At 39.4% G+C, this 22,278-nt stretch overlaps 2 protein-coding genes across 5 annotated transcripts in view; both read left to right on the top strand.

The window, feature by feature from the left end:
- dst (dystonin) overlaps nt 1–22,278 on the top strand; it is a 171,242-nt gene that overhangs the window by 83,181 nt on the left and 65,783 nt on the right. For all 4 annotated transcript variants that reach the window (XM_056760083.1, XM_056760086.1, XM_056760084.1 and 1 more), the window contains exons 36-47: nt 7,791–7,937; nt 9,302–9,390; nt 9,473–9,581; nt 10,161–14,759; nt 14,838–14,984; nt 15,156–15,371; nt 15,484–15,633; nt 16,325–16,558; nt 17,037–17,189; nt 20,008–20,241; nt 20,989–21,273; nt 21,563–22,111. In XM_056760083.1, coding sequence (XP_056616061.1) covers nt 7,791–7,937; nt 9,302–9,390; nt 9,473–9,581; nt 10,161–14,759; nt 14,838–14,984; nt 15,156–15,371; nt 15,484–15,633; nt 16,325–16,558; nt 17,037–17,189; nt 20,008–20,241; nt 20,989–21,273; nt 21,563–22,111 — 6,912 coding nt within the window. The remainder of the gene's footprint in view (nt 1–7,790; nt 7,938–9,301; nt 9,391–9,472; nt 9,582–10,160; nt 14,760–14,837; nt 14,985–15,155; nt 15,372–15,483; nt 15,634–16,324; nt 16,559–17,036; nt 17,190–20,007; nt 20,242–20,988; nt 21,274–21,562; nt 22,112–22,278) is intronic.
- Nucleotides 7–7,853, top strand: LOC130431208 (desmoplakin-like). Its single transcript, XM_056760087.1, has 2 exons — nt 7–4,160; nt 4,616–7,853. The coding sequence occupies exons 1-2, from the start codon at nt 423–425 to the stop codon at nt 6,578–6,580; spliced, it is 5,703 nt and encodes a 1,900-aa protein (XP_056616065.1). The 5' UTR covers nt 7–422; the 3' UTR covers nt 6,581–7,853.

Below are 22,278 nucleotides of genomic sequence, written 5' to 3'. Positions count from 1 at the left end.
AGGGTAATTAACATGTTGTGGTGGACAATGCAATTTTTTTTTGCTTTGAACTTAGCGATGTTATGCTCCCAGCCATGTGTTATTCGAGTACAATGACACATGAAAACTATAACAAACACTCTAACACAGGGATTTACTATCTGGCTTTTGGCGAGCCACTATTCTGGACAATGTTTGCTTTAACATACTCCACAAACATTTTTTTACCACACTTTATGACCATTTTTTGCAATACAAGTCTTCCTTATGCTTGGGCATTTAGATACAAAACAGCATACAGTGCTGTATTTTGTATCATTGCTGGTGACCCTGTCTCTTGGAGATAAAGCATGGCCTGAAGAGGCCATGAATAAGGCTGAGGAGTATGCACAAATATGCAGTGGTGGTGGTAGGGCATTTTCAACGTTTATTGGTAAGTAAACATGAATCGCCTTATGTCTTTCGCGCAGCTGACTAGAAGATTACTCTGTCTTGCTTTTCAGAGAAGGATATCATTGGAAAGAGCCGAGTACATGAGCTGGACTGAGAACATGGAATTGCAGAAAGCTGCGAATGAAGAGGAGATTTCCAGGCTCCGGAGTCAGTTACTGGAGCTTGAGGCTTCACTGTCCAACCGACAACAGCAGCTGGAAATCCTGGGAACAGATCTTGAGATGCAGCAGAAGTCTATAGAAGACTTGACTTTACAGAAGTCAAAGCTTGAGTATGAAAAACAGAAATACCGCCACGAACTAGAAGGTATAATCAAAAGCAAGGGTTCGGTTGAACAAGAGTTGAATCGTGCCCGGCAACAGGTTCAGCAATCTGAGGCTAAACAAGCCTCCCTGGAAGACAGTCTTCGCAACCTTAAGAAAAGCATAGAGGAGAGTACATTGGCCCGCAAGAAGCTTGAAGATCACTTAAGACGTAAGGACAGTGACGTTCAGGGACTTGAGGAGCACAGTCGTACGTTGGAGCGAGAATTGAGGGCCAAGGAAGATGTCGAGGCGGAGCTTATAAGCCATGTGAGAATCATGGAGTCAGAAGTCAGAATGAAGCAAGGGGAATCCTTGCTGGGTTTCAGCAAGGAAGGTGCACAGCTGTCATCATTTACAGCCAGTTCTCAGATGCTCCATTCAGAATCCGAGGCGGATATCCTGCATCGAAAGATGGAGGATCTTGTGATGGGCAAGAAGCGAGCCGAAAATGAGATCAAGACTTTAAAATCTGAATTGAACTCAGTTGTTGTTCATAAGAATCTGGCCGAGGAAAAAGCACAGCGCTTTAAGGAACTCATAGATGAATCAAACAACAGGTTGTTGAAGTTTCAGGCAGAAATGGATGCAGACAGGTCGAACATTAGACAAAAATCAGAGGAGTTAAGACAGGAATCTTCTGAATTAAAGAAATCTGTCTACGTGTTTCAAGAACAAATCAAGTCGCTCCAGAGAGACAAATCTGCTCTGGAGCAAAGAGTGCTTTTCCATAAAACAGAAGTTGATGGCATAAAAGAAAAGCTCAAGGTCAACCAAGGAAAACTTCTACAATGGAACTCCTATGAGCAGGAAAGCTCACAAAAGTTGAGGTGCTTGGAAGATGAGTTGTCTTCCAAACAGACTGAAGTAGAGCAGATATCATTTAAGATGAATGAACTGAATCGAAAAAATCAGTTGTTGGAAAGTGATACTCGACATCTTAAGGTAAGTATCGAGTCCCTCCAGCAAGACAAATCCCACGCTGAACAAAAGATTAAAGCCCTGAATGGTGAGTCTGACGTTTTAAAGGAGCAACTGCATAGAGCCAAGGACGAAATTAATCTGAAAACACGAAATGAGAAGGAAGCTCAAGTCAAGGTTAAAAACCTTGAAACGGAGCTACAGAAAAAATCCTTACAGCTGATTCAGCTAACTAAGAAAGTAGAAGAACTGAAGAAGGTCAACATGGACAAAGAACGCTCCACAAAAAATGTCAAAGTTGAACTCGATAGAGCAAACACAGAGATTGGTAGTAAGGAACAGCAAATTCATATACTCAAGTCTCAAGCAGAAAGTGCAAAATCTCAAATGAAAATAGTGGAAGACGAGCTTCTAAACAAATCGCAGATATCCCATGAGCTTCAAATTAAACTAAAAGGTTACAATGAGGAGTCAAAAAAGACATTTGATTTGCAGCAAGAGATCAAGTCTCTCACAATGACCATCACCAACTATGAAAAAGAAAACATAAACCTGAAATCAGAGCTGAATCTGGCTAACCACAAGGTTCAGGAACAGAAAGTAGAAATACATAACCTGAACATGACTTTAAAAAAAAACATGGCGGACTCTCAAAGAGAGTCATTAGAGGGTAAGAAAAACATTTCAAAGATGCGAGAACTTGAAAATGAGCTCATGAAATGTAAGCAGACTATCAGCAGGATCAGTGGATGTTCAGAGAAAGCCACAGTCAGCCTGAAACAGGACATCTCATCTCTTCAGAGGGATAAACACACCGCTGACCAGAAGTTACAGGCTTTAAAATCTGAGTTTGACGATCTCAGTTTAACACAAAAAAGAACAAAAGATGAATTGCAGCGTGTGACTGAAGAGAATAAGTTAACTCAGTCCAAACTCAGAGAGTCGGAGGCCGAACTTCAAAGAAAAAGTTCTGTTATACGAGAATTGAGTTCTAACGCAGATAAATCAGTACTGAATTTAAAACAAGAACTAGTCACCTTTCACAAGGAAAGAAGCTCAGCAGAAGAAAAAATCTCAGCATTGAATCTCCAAATATCAGAGTTGAAGCACAAGTTAAAACTGACGCAAGAGGACCTCAGACAGAAGCAAAAAGAAGCATCTTCTGCTGAGTCAAGGTCACAAAAGCTTGAAGAACAACTGAACAATTGTAAAAAAATGCTTGATGATCTAAAAGGGAAACTCAACTTACAAAAGAAAGGCTATGAGACTCAACTGCAGTTAATGCAGGCTGAAATGGAGCAAAAGTTTTCCCTTCAAGAAGCGCGTCTAAAACAAGACTCCGACAGGAGGTCAAAGGAGCACTCACATACTGTCGAATCAGCTGAGAGAGAAATCAAACACCTTTCTCAAGAAGTTGAAAAGCTTAACGCTTCAATTGCCAATGCGACAAAAGCCAAGCTAGAGGCCGAACAGCAACTTGCCGACCTACAAGCTCGCATTGACGAATCTGAGAAACAGAGGGAAATTCTTGACCTGGAGCTTCTCAAAGCAAAATCAAAGGTTTCTCAGTTAGAAACAGACAAAATCAGGGGGAACACTAGTATTTATCAGCTCGACTGTATTCAGAAAGACAGTTCAAACGCGATAGGAGGGCTAAGAAAAATGTTGTTGGAGACCAATCAGAAACTGGAGATCTCAGAAAAAGAAGCAAAGTCTTTAAAGGAGCAAATTGTTTCGTACATGAAAGAAATGAAATCTTTACAGGAGAAGAATCTGAAGCTTGAGGTGGCAGTGAGCTCTGAGCAGAAGCACCTTGGTCAAGCCAATCATCGGTGTGCTAAAGACAGCGAGTTGGCCAAGCTCAAGACCGAACTTCAGCTGACTAAGCAAATTGTTGCGGAGCACTCACAATCTGTCAAATCAGCAGAGAGAGAAAACAAACAGCTTTCTCAAGAAGTTGAAAAGCTTAAAGCTTCAATCGCCAATGCGACAAAAGCCAAGCTAGAGGCCAAACAGCAACTCGGCGACCTACAAGCTCGCATTGACGAATCTGAGAGACAGAGGGGAATTCTTGATCTGGAACTTCTCAAAGCAAAATCAAAGGTTTCTCAGTTAGAAACAGACAAAATCAGGGTGAACACTAGTATTTATGAGCTCAACAGTATTCAGAAAGACAGTTCAAATGAGATAGGAGGGCTAAAGAAAATGTTGATTGAGACCAATAAAAAACTGGAGATCTCAGAAAAAGAAGCAAAGTCTCTAAAGGAGCAAATAGTATCCTACATCAAAGAAATGAAATCTTTACAGCAGAAGAATCTGAAGCTTGAGGTGGAAGTGAGCTCTGAGCAGAAGCTCCTTGGTCAAGCCAATCATCAGTGTGCTAAAGACAACGAGTTGGCCAAGCTCAAGACCGAACTTCAGCTGACTAAGCAAATTGTTGCGTCTTGTGAAGAAGCAAAGCGGAGCCTAGAGGAGGAGCTGACAAAGATGAAAATGAGCTCTAAGGTATGACTTATAATATATTCAGAGTTTCGCTAAAATGTTGTTGAAGTAGAAGTACTATATAAGAGACAAGCTTGCTACCGGTACTGGAAAATAGATCATACATTTCCTTTTTTCCCTTTTGGCAAGTAAGATTTTATTCTTGTTGTAGATTTACCTCTATATCTTAAAATAGAGAAATGTTTTAACTTCTAGTAAATGTGTAGTGCGTTTATGCTCTAATAATGCTTTGTTGTTTTCAACCCATGGTTGGGTAAAATATGACAAACCCATATGTCGGCATAAATTAACCTAAAAAAAGGTCCATATTTAACTAAAACCAGCCAGCAAAGATGCATTTTAACAAATGGGTTGGCTTGTCCATATTTAACCCTACAATGACTACTGAAAAATATTAAATCTTCTTTAAGTAAACAAGTGTTTACATGGTCTAATAGCATCAATAATTTTGCTTACAGATATCCATGCTGGAAAAGGAGAAAGTCCTGGGGGAACTAAGAAAGGTCAAAATCGAAGTAATGAACGAGAAAGACAAGAAGAATGAACCGACTATTGAATATAAAAAACAGACAAACCAAGTAAAGGTTGCTAAAAGTCAGAGTGAGATTACTGAGCGTGAGAAAAGTTCTGGACGAAGCCAAACTGTTTCTGAGTCATTCAGTGACTCTGGCTCTTCAAGTCAATTAAAAGGCCTGAAAATTGAGTCTACTACCCATAAAATTCAAGGTCTCAGAGGACATATTAGTATTAAAAAGTTAATAAAAACCAGAATAATAACAGAGGAAATTGCACTCAAGTTGCAAACTGGCCTCATCACTATGGAGGAGTTAGAAGAATACCTTGCTCAATTTATCGGTAAACCATCCTCGATTGCGGGTATTTATGTAGAATCCAGCAAGAAAAAGCTGTCCTTCATGGACGCGGTTAAAGCAGGACTTATATCAAAATCCTACGCTCTCCAGTTTTTGGAAGCACAGGCTGCCACAGGCTGCATCATTGACCCTATAACAGGTGAAGGTCACTCTCCTGCAGATGCTATTGAGAAAGGTATCATTGGTGAGGATCTGAAGGACAAAATGGGTGACGCTTACAAAGCTGTCAGTGGTTATACCTACGGAGGAAAAATTCTTTCAGTGTTTCAAGCCATGGAAGAGAGAATTTTAGATAGACATAAAGGAAGAGCCATTATTGAGACTCAGATAGCAACCGGAGGATTGATTCACTCGTTGATTGGCATTAAAGTTCCCATGGATTGTGCACTAGAACAGGGGCTCATAAATAAAGCCACCCTTCAAAGTCTCTATGATCCGGTCAGTAACCCAAAAGATTTCCACTACCCAGACACCGGGCAAAAGGCATACTATAGTGAACTGCTGAGAGGGTGCGTGTATGATGTTAACGGTGGAGTCTATCTTCTTCCAATTAGTGACCAGCACCTCTACACTCTTTCTCCATCAACCAAACACAGAGTGTCAGTTATCAACACCTCGAATGATGCAAAAATGTCTGCCTATGAAGCGTACAAAGCTGGACAAATTGACAAGAGAACCTATCTGTTTCTTGCACAACTAGAAAGCGACTGGCAGGAGACAACAGTCATGGATTCAAGCAGGAGCCTCTTGCACATCCTGATAGATCACAAGAGTGGACGGCAACTTTGCCTGGAGAATGCTCTCAGTCTGAAAATTCTCCAAACAGAAGAGCTTAGTAGTTACAGGAGTGGCCAACTCAGTATATTTGAGCTTGCTGATCTTCTGATTTCAAGAAGAGTAATCTTTAAAGTTCCTAACAGTCCTGTTGCAGGGCTTTGGGATGTTTCTTTGAAGAAAAGACTCTCGGTTTTCAAAGGTCTCCAACAAAACGTTGTGGACAGACTCACCGCGTTAAGGATGCTAGAAGCACAGGCCTCCACCGGAGGCATCTGTGATCCGGCATCCGGAGAAAGGATTCTCATCACGGAGGCACAACACAGAGGTCTCTTAGATGAAGGTTTTGCAAGACAGCTCCAACAATGTGAGCAAGCCTACTATGGGATCATTCACCCTAAGAGCGGAAAGATGTTGACTGTGGCTCAGGCCGTGCAAGAGAACCTGTTCCCCAAAGATGTTGGACTAAGGTGTCTTGAGTTTCAGCTGGCCACTGGTGGACTCATTAACCCAGAGAGTCAAGAAATAGTTCTAATGGAAGATGCCATACAGAATTGCTTGATCGATAAAGCGACAGCTGCACATTTTAAACACGACTCCTCCCACACCAAATGTATCACCTGTCCCAAAACCAAGCGAAAAATGTCTTTCAAGGAAGCTCTAGAAAAGAGTGTTTTTGACAGCCACACTGGGTTTCTGCTTCTTGAAGCTACAAAGTCCCATAGCTCAGCTAATACTTCAGCATTCCAGTACTTCTGGACCTATCAACGTTTCTGATAGTGTAGATATGAAAACAGATCATGCTGGTGTTTAAGGAATGGGAGAAAAAGGGGCATGTCCTCTCCCCAAAAACGGACCCGGTGGGACTTGAGAAAGCAGCCTGTTATGACCTATAGCTACAATATAAAGTTGAGCGCCCTGTAGAAGATGTTAATAAACTATCTACCAGTTGAGCTACAGCAATCCCTGATGATTACCAAGATGAAAAGCTACAACGCAATATAGCAAAAGTTTCTCTGGTATCACTGGGTGGTAGTAGAATGCTGCTATAGACGACTTTACAGGCAAAAACATAAACAAACATTTTGTGGCCCAAATTTAAAGCGGTAGTAAACACTAGAATTTAAATGTCCTCCAACAAGCTGATCGCACTTCGTATCGCATTAATGCGGTCTTTTAAGATCTCCACTATATCTGCACAAGCGTCCTCTCTCTACGTTGTAAACCAACACGTGTTCCTTCACTTTTGAGATTGACCATACCTCATTTATGGGACAGGAACTGTTTTAATTTAATTAAATTTAAAGCAGTTAAACAATAATATTAAACAATAATATTAATTAATATTAATATAAATTCAATATAAAATATGATATATATTACAACCAAACACAGACTGGAAGTTAAAGGGACAGTTTTGCAGAACAAAGAAATGTATACAGATTTGAAACAACCAGAGGGTGAGTAAATGATGACAGAATTTTCATTTTTGGACCTTAATTTTGGGCCAGGAACATGTGTCTGATGAAACCGTCTATAGGTCGTGTTTGAAGGATGTGACAAAGGATCTATACTGTCGTGTGGGTTTGAGGATTTGTTCCAACATGTATGTGACTTGAATGATTGCTGTGTTGGCATGGTTGATCATTATCTAACACAATTTTAGTGTGTATCTTATCATAATTTTATAAGAACGTCTTATAATATGTATCTTGAAAAATATTAAGCTAATTCTGGTGTAACTGGATAGCTTTTTTTCTGCTGTAATATATTCCTCAGATATTTCTCAGATCTATCATGTGTTATTTCTTTATATTTTTTTATTTATTGGCAAGCACCATTCTACATAAAATGGCTGGGAGCTTAACAGACATGATGCAATCAGTTCTTGTTTTCCGATTTATTGAAACACCAAGCTTGTTGTGTAACTGTTGCCTAATGTTTTACGATTTTTAATCCTCCCACAATTTATTTTCACTGAATTTAGAGAACTGTTGAGGATGAGAAGAAAGAACATGGTGATAAAGTAAACAAGTTGTTGAACTCGATGTCCAGTATGAAATCGAATCAAAACAAAGATGGAAAGACTCTCAGTGATCGTAAACCCAGTACTGAGAGCTCTAGTAAGCCCCAGGTAAATCGATATAGTCCATATATGATCTCTATTTTCTTGTACAAATTTTTTTTAACCAGGTGGTCAGCTTTGGATTCTACAGAGAATGTCAATCATTTATTATCTTAACAATGTATTAATGATTACAGAGAACTGACTCTTTTATACCCATTGCGACTGTGTTGAAAATCAACATATTTTGTACAGTCTTGAAATAAAAAAAATGTTTTATCTTCATATGTTTGTATTGTTCACATACATTTTACCCAGTCAATAGAAACATGAACGTTCATTTCAGACAAAAATCACTTCAATGCAGACATCTTATAGTCCTCGTGGACATCACGGCCAGTGGTCAAATCACAGATGCATCTATCAGTCTCATAAAAATGTCCACAAGCATATGATTCCATCAAACACATATGTGATATAAACCATATGATAAACTGTACAAATCACACAGGACTTTAAACAATGATGTGTTCTCAGTATCGATTACACTGTATGCCTAAACTAGTTTTATATCTACATGTACTAAGCATATTTTAACATGTATCAGGTGTTTTCAGTGGTAGCCTATATGCGCTGTTAACTGACACACAGCACAGAGCAAGTTACATATCATATTGCGTGACTGAACAAAACATATCTAACCATTTGCTGTTTACTTCTACATACATATACTATACTGTGACCCCAAAATGTATTTACCACCCCTTAGAAATATATGAATATTATTTGAAAAAATATAAAATTGCAAAATATCAATCCAAGTGCAGCCAATATTTAACAATATTAAATATTATAGGTATTAAAAATGAATGATTCAAAATGAAGGTTGTGTTGGGATAAATCAGAACTGATGTGATAAAGTACACCTGCTGTAACTCTGCTTCAGATAATAGGTACACAACAATCACAACCATCATATAAGATGTCGTCTAATGCGAAGACATGTCTATGTTTTAATGTGTAATTAAAGGCTTAAATGGCGTTTGGGGCCACTGGTTGTGTAACGTGAGATATCAGATGAAGTCCAGTTAATTTTTTATAATTTCAATTTATTTTTAAAGCATGTTTAAACACCACTACCGCTGACTAATGTGTTTTACACAGTAAAACCCATAACAAAATAAAACAACAACAATGTCACAGATAAAACTACAGATTATAAAATCATTTTTTGATCAGGAATGTTATTTCATACGGCCAACTCTAAACCTTATAGTAATTCATGTTATGAATTGTTATTACTCAGTCATGTATTTTATAACTACTCTGCAACAAAGACTGCTTAAAACAAAGTGTACCAATAATTGTTAAACTCTGTACTTCACAAGTAAACACAAGTAAAAGGTGATAAAACATGCTTTATTTTATTATAGATGTCAGTGGAAGAAATGGTTTCAAAGAAGGAACAAATTGCAGAAGCTCTGAGGACTACACAGATGATGCTTACCAAACACAGTGATAAGTATGTAGAAAAGTTTTACACCATTTTACTTCTAACAGAAAAAACTTAACATATAAGATTGATTTAAAACTATGTTTACCAGAATGACTGAGGAAGAAAAGCAAGAAACAAAAGAGCACCTCAGATCTCTTCAACAGGCCTACAGCGAGCTCTCCCAACAGTGCGAAGATGTGAATTCTGCTGCTGATCGGGTGAGATATTAACAGATATTAAGATATTAACAGATCAATGATGCTGATGTTGGATATGGGGTGATTTTATTATTCCAACTGTGTAACTAACATGTGTTTTTTGGAATATATCTGGCATGATTTGAAAGCCACTTTTAACTTTTTAATTTCACAACTGCAAAATGTTTGAATATTCTTTCAAAAAGAAAGATGCTCTAATCTGAGTATGCTGTAAACATACGTTGCATGTCAGCCGCTCCGACTCTTTCTTCACAGCAAAGCCTAAGGATGTTCCTCCTCTGTTTACATGGGGTTCACTACACTGCACATATATTAACACACTGTTCAATGTGTTTTCTCTAACTGTGTTGTTGTGAAAAATACTGAGAGTTGTGTTCACAGATGCATGTAATATTTTATTGCGTCCCATTTCTCTTGCTGTGTGAGACTTTGCAAATGTTCTAGTAGAATCCATAGACTTGACTGATGGGTGAGTGTGCTTTGTGTCTATTTGTAAACATATTTATAATAATGAATCATATCTTGTGATTATTTTGAACATGCATTTTGATTCATTAATTTATTTTCCCGGGTCTGCAGATCATTGAGGGCATTCTGGATGTTGAAAGCGGAGCTGTGTTGACTGTGTGTGGCGCTGTGCAGAATGGCCTCCTGGATGACAACACTGCACTCAGTCTTCTTGCTGCGCAGCTTTTGACCACTGGACTCCTTTCGCCCGAACAACACTTGTGTATGGACTTGGATGAAGCATTTAAGTCCAGACTTGTGGATAAATCAATGTTCAAGCAATTGCAAAACCTGAATGAAGCTAAAAAACGTCTTCAGGATTCTCAGTATGCTCTGGAACCCTTGCCTGTTATAACAGCCTTGAATAATGGGGATGTGTCTGAGCAAACAGCCTTAACGATCCTTGAAATCCAGTTAGCGACTGGAAGCTTAAGACGGACAAACACTGGAGATATCCTTAATCTAGAGAGGGCTTTCCAACTTGACCTGGTACCTCACTCACTGTTTTTCAAGATATTGGAGAGAAGGAACACATGCCAGGACTTGATCGACCCCAACACTGCAGAAAAAGTTTCACTTAGTGATCTTTTGCAGAGGAGTTTAATCCATGAACCGACGAGACTTCGGCTGCTTCCTGTGAAAATCCGAAATGATGGAACTATACCCCTGACACATGGAGAAGATATTAGCATTATGAGGGCTGCACATGAAGGGATCATTGATAGAGAGACCATGCTTCGGCTGTTGAGCACACAGTTGTTTGCAGGGGGTATTGTTGACCCCAGCATAAGTCAAAAGCTAACCGTTGAAGAGGCCGTAAACATAGGGATGATTGATCAGGACACTGCCAGTGAAATACTGAGCCATCAAGCCCAAACTGGTGGTATTGTTAAACCTTGCACTGGGGACAGACTTACAGTCGACGAGGCCGTTCAGTGTGAGTTAATAAGCTCCAGCAGTGCATTGTTGGTCTTAGAACGACAAAAAGCATTCATGGGTCTGCTTTGGCCTCACACTGGTGAAATCCTCTCTTTCTCAACTTCCCTCCAACAAAAAATAGTCACTGATCAACTGGCAACTGAACTGCTGAATAAGCGAAAGATGATAACAGCCTTGTATATCCCTGAGAATTCAGAGGTAGTTGACATTGACTCCGCAGTGCAGTATAATTTGATAGACACATTCACAAAAGACCTGTTGAAAACTTTAGAAATCCCAGATGTGTTTCCTGATACCGATGAGCTAAATGACAGGTTTTCTTCTTGGCTGGTAAGGCGGGAGCTACAGATCAAAGAATTTCAGGGATCCAATGAAGAAATAAAGAGTGACGGGTGTGTCACAAATGCTCCATCTACTACTGACGCAAAACAAATCTTTCTTTCATACCTCATGATGAACAGCTATATGGATCCAATGTCAGGTCAGAGGCTTTTGGTTTTTGACAGGCAGGTAGATAAAATGGCTAAATTGCTCTTTGTCGAGACAGCTGAAGCAGAATGTGCTGCCAAGATTATCCCAACTGTAGATGATTCTGAGGAGTCTCTAATGAATATGAACATTTCTGACTTTGTGGACGAATCTCTTGTCGGCAACGTTGGTGCTTTGGAGGAATTGCAAATATGTGAACCATCAGAGAGGAAAACTGAGGATGAAGTTGAGGCAGAGGATGCTAAAGCATTACCAAATAATTTTGAGTTTACTTTAAACTCTGAACCAGATGTCAATATCTTAGAAATAGAAGAAACGTTTGAAGCTTTCCTAAGCAGTGGTCAACAAATGACTACAGTAGAAACTCAGAAACCAGATAAGGATTCTACATGTTTACACACTGACAACTGCCAATCTGATAGGACTGACATGGGTTCCCTTCATCTGTCACAAGCAATGCAGTTACCACAAACAACCTTTATTGCATCAGAAACTCCCATAGGTTTGTATTTAGTAGTAGATCATTTTGTATGTGATGACACCACTGAAAAAGACCAAGAAAGAAATTCATCATCCTTACCTTACCTAATGTCTATTGAAACAAGCAGTAATATAGAAATGACATCTGAATTCCCACATTCTCGGGTTTTGTGCGATAGCCAACTCGAGAGGGATTTTGCCATCCATCTTCTAAGGGCACAAGTAGAGGAAGGAGGGATTTTAGATGTCACCACTGGAAAGCGATATGATCTTGATGCTGCTCTCAATAAAGGCCTAATTGATGAAGACACTGTTTTAGAAGTACTTGCTGTAGAGCTTCAAGAACGCAGTTTCAAAGAAAATGAAAGTGTTACGATGTCCATTTTGAAGAGGTCAGTGAGTAAAGGGTACATATCAAATAAGGTGGCTTCACATATCATGGAAAAGCAGAACATGTTGGGTGGTTTCTACACTGGAGCGGTTGAAAAAAACATCAGTGTTTGTGAGACTTTAGAAACAGGTCTGATTACTGGTGATAGTAGTCGAAGTGTTCCCTCTTCAGAGCCAACAAATAAGGCTATAATCGATCAAGAGGTAAAGTGTTTACGCAGTGTTTCAGATGCCCACCAAATGGAAATGTTGGAGGATGAAGAGGTGAAGAGAATGTTGCATTCACAGCAGGACAGAAGTGTAAATATTATGGTACTTGACTTTGACAAAGATCAGCTCGGACAAACAGATCCTTTATACTCAAAATTAGATGAAGCCACGCAGGTGACTTCAGATATAGCACATCTAAGCAAGTGCCAGGATCCTCTGGTGCCCACAATTGCTGTACATGACCCTCCAAGTGATGATGTTCCAGTCATCTATAAAAATGTAAGTGACAACAATGAGATTGACAAAGTTGCAGAGAGTAACGGAATAGGGGTAGATAATGTAAATTGCAGCAACTCAAAGAAGCCTAACACTGTACTAGAAACTCTAGATGAAGAAGGAAGTTTCACAGAAGAGCAAGATGAGGCTGAATGCCTGAGTAAAAAGGATGAGACTTTTGTTTGTCTTGAAGCTGAATGCTTTGTATCTGATCTCTGCGAGGCGGGTTATATTGAGACAACAGCGAGTCAGGTCCATTGCCCTGTACAGACTAACTCTGGCATTTCATGTTCATCACAAAGTGACATCTGCTCAAACAAAAGACAAGCAGAAAGCAACGTGTATTCTGAACAGGAAACCAACAGTTTCGAAAACGAGTCCGAAATATCACATTTCCCCGTAAAGGGACTCTCTAGCAAGAGCTTTAGTACTCTGCAACCAGAGGTAATTTATGTTGCACCACTGGAAACACTAGCACAGACTTCATGTGAATCAAGGGCCAAGTTTCCACCAGAGATGAATTTAAGCAGTAATGATCAGCTTACATCAGCTCAGGGTTTACAACCTCAAACAGAAGATATTTCTCCTCAATCCACAGTGTTCTGTAAAGCTGTTGACGAGGAAACAGATAAGGAGCAGTTTGACGAAACTTCAAAGTGTAGTAAAGACCCTAAAGAAAACAAAGGTGTGCTTGAGCCCGTGGACAAGAGTTTGGAAAAGTTTGTAAAGGTACCCATGACAAAAAACAATCATACCCATAAGTCCAGAGTGGTTCGTATTGAGGGCAGCACTGACAGTGAGAATACACAAAACAATGATCTTGAAGGGTCGATAGGGTTTGAAGGATCTGAGCAAGCAATTGAAGTCAACTCAAAAGATGCAGCTGAATCTACAGTTAATTCTAAATCACTTGAGTCACCATTACCACTTGAAATGCCGGCTGAAGCTAGTCAAGGGGATTCAAATAACGGTATAAATATCATAGACCACCTTAGTGAACATGAAATATTATGTAACCATGTTGCCCCAAAGACTGAAATGGATGATGTAGTCACAGTAGATGCCTCAGATTTTGAAATAGACAATGAACAGGACCTGGTTCAAACCGTGGAGTCAGTCAGCACCTCAGCTTCCTGTTCGGACCACATGTTCATAGAATTCAAGGAAATGCAGTCTACCTCCAAACTGCCAAGTGCTTCGGTCACAGAAATGCTGAAACTGGATACTAAACGAAGCAAATATGTCTACAAAAATCTTCAAAGTGGGGATGAATTAGTCACTGGAGATTTACATCAGGATATATCTTTTCCTCTACCTCAGCAGGAACTGAAAGAAAGTGAAATTGTTCCACAACTAGTGGACAGCAGCGATTTTAAAATATTTTTAAGTGAACTACTTCAGATGAACGCAGAAGGGTTAAGTGCTGATGAGATGCAAAAACGAAAATGTCAAGTCATTGATAACATTATTGAAATCATTCAACGTCACCCCACGCCCTTTAATGCTAATCAACCCAACTTCACTGAGAGAAGCATGGATCCAGATATACTGCTAGATTTGAAAAAACATGGACTAGATTTAGGAGAGGAACAGAAATGTGCAGCTGAACCGCATCATCAGTCTGGTGTTGGATTCCTACAGTCTCAGCTGCAGGAGATGATTCAGGGGATCTCCATTTGCAGGGATCAGGGCATGCTCAAGGACAGGATCGAAAAATTAAGCACTGGCCTTAAAGATAATAATATAGACGTCAACAGCACAGAGGTTGAAGTTAAAGATGATGCCATTGCATTTGATGTCTGTCAGGCAACCACCTCCAACCACCAGGAATCTAAAGCAGTTCATCAAAACTCAAAGCAAACGGATGGGATCAATGTCATACCTGCAGTAAGCTCTTGATGTTGATTTGTAAAGCTCTTTTGGATCATTAAAAAATTGTTTAGCATAAGTCTTTAAATTTTACAGGGATTCTCAACCCAGAATTACTTGGAATGTGTTGGGAGACTCCAGGATCATTATGATACTCTTGAAGATATAAGAAATGACTTGGTGACCAGATGTCCAGTAGCAGAAGATATCGAGGGTTTGCACAGTCAGCTGGAGGAAGCTCAGGTTTGTCACTCCTTTGTTACTCCTGCTTTTACCTGCACTTCAAATATTCAGAACCACACTCTCTCTGTATGGTTTTCTCTACTCTACTGCAGTCCATTCTGGTGTTTATTCTGTCGCATCTTCACAATTCCTGTATTTTCTTCCATCTAACTCCACTCAATCTGTTTGTAGTGTCTGGAAGCACAGCTCGGTCATCTCCCTGCTATGCTAACAGCAGATCTGAACGTTTCCGAGCAGCTTCTGAATGCTGCTAATGAACTTGTTCCCACTCAAATCCAACAAGATCTGTCTACAGTTTATGTAGATTTACAGAACGCTTTCACAGATGTTTGCCATTTGTCAGCTGAGAGAAGTAATGCTATTCTACTAGCGATTGACACAGTGAAGGTCAGTTCAGAATTATGACAAAAGTGAGAGTGAAGTACTAGAACACTGTCCTATAAAGCAAATGACACTTAAAGACTGTATTGTCTCACAATTGTTCGAACATGGTTTACAGCTCCGTTTGGACACCTCATATCAGGATTTGCTGGGCTGCCTTGATATGATCTCAGCTCGTGTACAAGACAATTCTGAAGAGCTGTCCAAGCTGGATATCACAAACACAGATGACAGAGAACAAATTAAAGACAAGATACAACAAAACAAGGTAAGTTCTTGATTGTTTATTAGAAAATATAAAGTTGATGAAACATGAGGGCGTCTACCATGTCATGTGACAGCATCAGCCGCTGTTTAGCAACCTCATTACATGAAGTCATTATAATATGTCAACTGATTCTTTCTGTTTTCCATTTTATTTGTGAACATGCTTCGGTGAGCATGTTTAGAAATGCACAACCTCTTTCTAAGTGATTCACCTATTCCTAGTATTGTCATGATGTACAACAACAGTGTGGCACACATGTTCTTTGTTAAGTCTTAGGTCTTCCGATTCCAAGTCAATTTTTTACATTTTCCAGAAATCTTCAAGCCGTTTTAAAACAGGGGCCACATGCTTGCCATCTGCTGGTAAAACTTTAATGTGCTAAACGTTATGATATTCAATAAGGCCTGCTCAAAAGTCTATGATTTCTTTCCTGTCGTTTCCTATAATATACTATACATTTAATATTTCACATATGGCAGATGCTTTTATCCAAAGCGACATAGATTGCATTATGCATTTTTGACTATGTGCAATCCCTGGGATAGAACCCATGACCTCAACGTTGCTAGCGCCATGCTCTAACCACTGAGCCACAAGAAAGCCAAATGTACATCGGGCTCAGGAACTATCAAAAAGAAAAACAAACATGAGTATGTGTACTTGATTCTTTTTGTTGTTGTTTTTTTCTCAGGATATACAGAGGAACTTATCAGGAACGCGACAGCTGTTGGAAGATGCTGCTTTTGATATTCAAAACTTTATTTCTGATCACACTCAGTTCTTGAGTCCCGCTCACAGCAGACATCTTCTGAAAGCTCTCAGCAGCACGCAGAGAACCCTAAAAGAGCTAACAGACAGAGTTTTCACTCACATGCAAACTCTGGACATCCAGCTGGAGATCTGTGAGGATAAGACTCAACAGCAGGTGTTTTTAGCAGCATGTCATTTGTGATGCAGTTTGCAAGGAAGTATTGAGGAAACTCTTGTGACCTGCAAATGTCATTTTGATCTGCTGAGGCCTTTAAAATGAATTGTGTTATAATCTATCTTTTAATGAAAGATTATTAAATGTGTTTGTTTGTCCTGCTCAGTGTTTCACCGCTCAGGCTTGATCACTGGCCCACATTTACCTCCTTCTGATCCTCTTGACAGTTTGCAGCTTCTACTACTTGAGGACCAACGTTTATTCATCTGCCTTGTGGGAAAGCTTTCCGACAACTTAAGGCAGAACTAACCCACTTAAAATGAAACTATGTTCTTTATCTCTAAATCCTGTCTCTTTGAATGGCCGGCATGTTTACAGCATACTCAGTCATCACTAATGATCACATGCTCAGTTTTGCATGATTGGTTTCTCTGTAGAAAATTTGTCTGTTCTGAATATGTTGATGTTGGTGTGCTAGGCTGCTGTGGAGAAGCAAAAAGAGTTTTCAGAGAAGCTACAGGAGCTGTTGGGTGATCTGAAGGAGACAGAGAACCGGCTCATTGGACACCAGCAGCAGGCTGCCAGTGCAAAGACTGTGGGAGACCTCCAGCAAAACCAACAAGAACATCAGGTCCATGTCTAACCTGCTACGCTTTGATACATTTGAATAATCATGCAAATGCTTTGTGCAGTTCTTATCAGAATCAGCATAAGCTTTATCCGCCAAATGTGCACACACACACACAAGGAAATTGTTCTGCTTACAGGAGATCTATGGTCTTAAACACACAGTATAAACCGTACATAACTAAGTTTGTAGGTGAGCTACACTGTAAAACTTCGCTGTAATTTCACAGCAGGTTTGCCTGTAACTTACTGTAGAATTAATTGTACAATTTTGTTTTAAGCATAAACTTACCTAGTTTATCTATTTTTCTTTCATTAAACAAGACTAAATATCTTGGTTCACGTTTCTTGTTATGTAAATTTATCATAATTTAAGAAGTTTTAAATATTTCAACTAGTGGTGGGCCGTTAATGGCGTTAACGTGCTGCGTTAACGTGAGACTCTTATCGTCGGTTAAAAAAAATGTAGCCGTTAATCTATTATCAAAGTTGGGTTGGGAGCTGGGTCTATACTACGCAAGCTATGATGACTTTCACCTTGATATTTTAGCGCGGATGTATACCTAACTGAATTGCACTGTACCGGGCGAGAACGAGATTTTTCAACTCGCGTGATTCGCGTCATTCGTGCCGCCTCATCATCTCATGACCAGGGCTTCATTCGCGCGATTCGCGCTGCAAGTAGGTCTATCGCGTCTTTGCATTGACTTAACATGTAAATCACTCGCTTGACGCGCCATTCGCGTTTGGTCTGAACACAACATAACGTTACTGTGTAATTACCACATCAAACGTGACGTGCTAACATGGATGCAGCTTTGAAGCCGCTGGGTTGCTTCAGGGAAAATTTATTTTTAAGAAGCTTCCCAATGGAAACATCGACAAGACTAAGGTTGTCTGCACCTTGTGCAATGCACAATTGGTTTAAAAAAAAAACTCTCTCAACAGTAAGTGGTCTAGGTTTAGTTGAAACCAGTAAATTTGTATTGGCACCTAATGTATTATGGCTCCTGTATGACATATCGCTTGTTGCTCCCTAACTCTTTGTAAGTCACTTTGGATAAAAGCGTCTGCTAAATGACTAAATGTACTGTAGGAGATCTTCCAGTCTCAAGTACCACCTAAACGCAAAGCATTCCTTAGCTAATGCGGAAGTAAACACAAGTACATCTTATTGAACATCATTTATTTTCATCACCAATTATCATAGTAGAACTGTCAAGAATCTCAGTGGTTGAACCCAATTGCAGGCAGACACAGGCAGGATTCAGGACGAGGCGAGATGGTAGGGGTTAACAGGGAATTTATTTAACAAAAAACACTATAACAAGGCAAAACAAAACCCACAAGGGGGAAAACAGGACAGGAAAAATAATAAACTTTAACAACAAACACTGACTTACTAAACTATTAAACAAACACTTGGTGCAAACACTAAACTAACACTTACTAGACAGGGAATCAGGAGCAAGGAACAAGGACTCAGCTACAGGCAGGATAAACTCAGACAGCACACAGGTACAGGTACAGGTACAGGTACAGGTACAGGTACAGGTACAGGTACAGGTACAGGTACAATTTACAATGCACGAGCCCAGGACAATGAACATGAGGACTCTTTATAGGGGAAACAGACAAAGGATCGTTAACAAGAAAGGAGAGGAGAGGCTGACGAGGAACGTGATGTAGGGAACAATGACGAGACACGAGAAAGAACAATGTCTTTCCCACACAAAACCATAGGTTATGCCATGACTCCACTCAAATTACACGAATAAACATGACATGATAGTGGAATCATGACAAGAACAGCTTTCTCAAGCAGTTTGTGATGCATTTTGGAAACAGGAGATGAGCCCCTGGTCTAATGCCCCCGTTCTCAAAGACTTACTTTTAGTCATCATTTGGGTAGCACACATATTCTAAATGCCTTCGGCAGAATTCAAATGAGCCATTTTAATCTAGATTAATCTAGATTAATTCCAAGATTAAAAATAATCTATGCCCACCACTAATTTCAACATAAAATAAGAGAAAAATGGTTAGGAAGAATGTCGTTTTTTTGCAGTGTTGCTGTGCTAATGCCAATCTCTTCTTGATCGTTTTGGATCTCAAAAGTTGAAATGTTTTAATTTTAATCAAAGTAATTGAAAACAGTACTAATTTGAATGTATAATAAGCAGTGTTGGGTAAGTTACTCTGAAAAAGTAATTAATTACTAGTTACTCGTTACATATTCAATAGCGTAATTAGATTACTGTCCAAATTAGTCTGTCCAAAAAGTATTTAGTTACTCATTACTAATTACTTTCTATATCCTACATCGACCTTGATTAGTTAAGTGATTCAAGGATAGACATGAAACGGCTTATTTAATTCATTCAAATAAATAATATTGTTAACTGACTAAAGTATTACAAATGCGAGCACAGATTTTAAAGTAAGACTTTGAATTTTGATGTCAATTACACTATTGAACACGCATATATTTCACAAAGTATTTAGTTTAAGTACATCAAAAGTAACTGTAATTAAATTACCGAAAACAAATGAGTAATCCCTTACTTTACTTTTTCAAGGGAAAAGTAATTAAAATACAGTAACTAATTACTTAGTAACTAGTTACACCCAACACTGATAATAAGTAGTAATTAAATCTACATTAATTTTCTGGCAAACCTGTTGCAAAAAGTTTTACAGTGTACTCCTTTAATGGTAGAAATATTGGGAAAGTCTAGACTAATGAAATGTATCACTTAAATGTACATGGATTAAACCATCTGCCAAATGCATAGGTCAATTATCTCTCTGTGTTCCTTTAGGCTCTACAGAAAGACCTGCAGGCCAATGCCAATGCCCTCAACGAAGTCATGAGCAGCACTCAAAAGTTCCTGGAAGAGAATCACAGTAAACTCAGTCCAGAGCAGATATCGGCTCTAGAGAACAAACTGGAAGAACTGAAGAGCAAGGCGAATCTGCTTAACCAGACGGCAGAAGAGTCCAGGAAAGATCTGGACAAAGTGTTGACAAGTGCCATTAAGCAAGAGACTGAAAAGGTTGGAGAACAAAACTAAAAATGTTTCCAAACGAGTGCAACAGCAGACAACAATCCTGTTCATTTTCTCCATGAAGAAAAAGATTTCTAGCTATAATGTATTACTCATTATTCGTGCATCCTGACAGGGTTTGCACGAATAATGAAAATAAAGTCGCTATAGTTATATAGTTCAATGGTTATAACCAATGTGCTTTAAATGTATAATATATTTTATTAGGGATATAACAATATTATTGATAGTGTGTTATCGCAATAACAAAATGGTCTCAATGTTATCATGGTCACATGACTGTATGAAACGATTGGTTTTCCGGGCCAAACATCGAGAATTTTTCAAAAAATAAAAGATGTTACCTTTGCCAAGGTCCATCTGGTGCATTGATTTTTATTTCATAAAAGGGATTTTAGGTCATTTGACCATCTCATACTATAACTCATACCTCTAATCAACAGTTATGAGTTAAGGATAAAGAAAAGAGGATGCTTATGGGACTTTTCCAAGTTATCGGTTGCCATTTTAAATATTACAAAAATACTGCAACGCAGACTTGACACAGAGGTATTTTGACATTGTTACATCCCTAATTTGTATACTCTGAAGTCAGTGCTTCTGGAACCAAAGTGCTGCCCTCTCGCTGTTGCTCTCTATTGAAAATGTAAAACTTCTAAAATTTATATTTGATCACCTGTTATTGACAGAGGCTTTGGATTTCATTCAGATGTGTGTGTATGTGGAACATTACAGGTAGCAGCTGTTGAGCAACTTGAAGAGAGCAAAAACAAGATTGAAAATCTTCTGGGCTGGATCTCCAACATTGGAAAAGAGAAAGAAATGGGTGGAGTGCAAAAAGACCAGATGCTCAAACAGAATGGAAACATGCCGGAGAAGACATCACTGAACAGAATAATAGAACAGGGGGATGATCCTAATGGAAATGCTTTAGACGCTACAGATAACGCATGTCTAGACGCCTCTGAAGACCATGAGAGTGAAGCCCTGGACTTGGATAAGCAGTATGATCGCGTTCAAGTATGTACATGCTTATGTATTTCCCACTCATAAATAATGTGCAATATCCCTACTCTCTCGAAGTAAGAAATGGGCAAGTTTTCTTTCACAATTCAAGACAACTATGGTTTGTGTTGATATGAAATACAGTTTATAAGTAAGAAAGGTTTACAAGAAATGGTTTGTTTGGAAAAGCTGTCAGATAAACAGTTGACCAATCACAATCAAGTATTTCTGCGCGCCATATTATAATAATAAAATAATTTAGTGGTATTAAAATGAATTTGAATCTACTTGTGTGTATGTGCAGGCCCATCATAAGGAGATCTTGTCTCAGCAGCAGGATCTGATTGTAGCCACACAGTCAGCGCAGGCTTTGCTGGACAAACAGGCTCAGGTGCTGTCGCCCGCTGAGAAAGAGAAGCTCCAGAGGGACATTAAAGAACTAAAGGGTCGCTACGATGCCTCTCTCACCCTGGCTGAGCAGCAGATGAAACAAGTCCAGACTGTTCAAGAGGAGCTGCAGAAGTTTCAGAGCAACTGTGATGAGTTTGAGACGTGGCTGAAACAGGCACAGGACAGGGTGGAGGAGATGAGAATGCCGGCTGCGGGTCTAGACACCCTGAGTAATAATCTACAGAGACAGAAGAGTTTTTCTGAGGATGTCATCTCTCATAAAGGAGACCTGCGCTTCATCACCATCTCAGGTCAGAAGGTGTTGGAGGCAGCACGGGGTTGTCATCGTGGTGAATCTGGCGGTACGGACGGGTTGTCGGCGATAGACATGTCTGGGACTAGTGCCGCGGTGAAAGAAAAGCTGGACTCTGCTGCCAGCACTTACAAAGCTCTGCACATGCAGGTAGGGTTTTATTCTGCCAGCAGGTAACGGAGCCATTTTCATTATGTTTTTGGTGGAATGATGAAGATATTTGAAGAATATTGAGTGGAAAATTGACAGATTGTTCTGTTTTGATATGAGGAGTGAATGAGGAGTGATGCACTTTTCAATTCCCACCAACAGATGGC

The sequence above is a fragment of the Triplophysa dalaica genome, chromosome 11 (genome assembly GCF_015846415.1).
Source record: "Triplophysa dalaica isolate WHDGS20190420 chromosome 11, ASM1584641v1, whole genome shotgun sequence".
Classification (NCBI taxonomy): domain Eukaryota; kingdom Metazoa; phylum Chordata; class Actinopteri; order Cypriniformes; family Nemacheilidae; genus Triplophysa; species Triplophysa dalaica.
This window is presented reverse-complemented; position numbering and strand designations above follow the sequence as displayed.

Bases quoted from the DNA above. Each gene is read 5' to 3' on its own strand.
- LOC130431208 (XM_056760087.1), top strand. From the start codon at position 423: ATGAATCGCCTTATGTCTTTCGCGCAGCTGACTAGAAGATTACTCTGT. The intron at 4,161-4,615 runs GTATGACTTATA...TTTTGCTTACAG, and splicing joins AGATGAAAATGAGCTCTAAG to ATATCCATGCTGGAAAAGGA.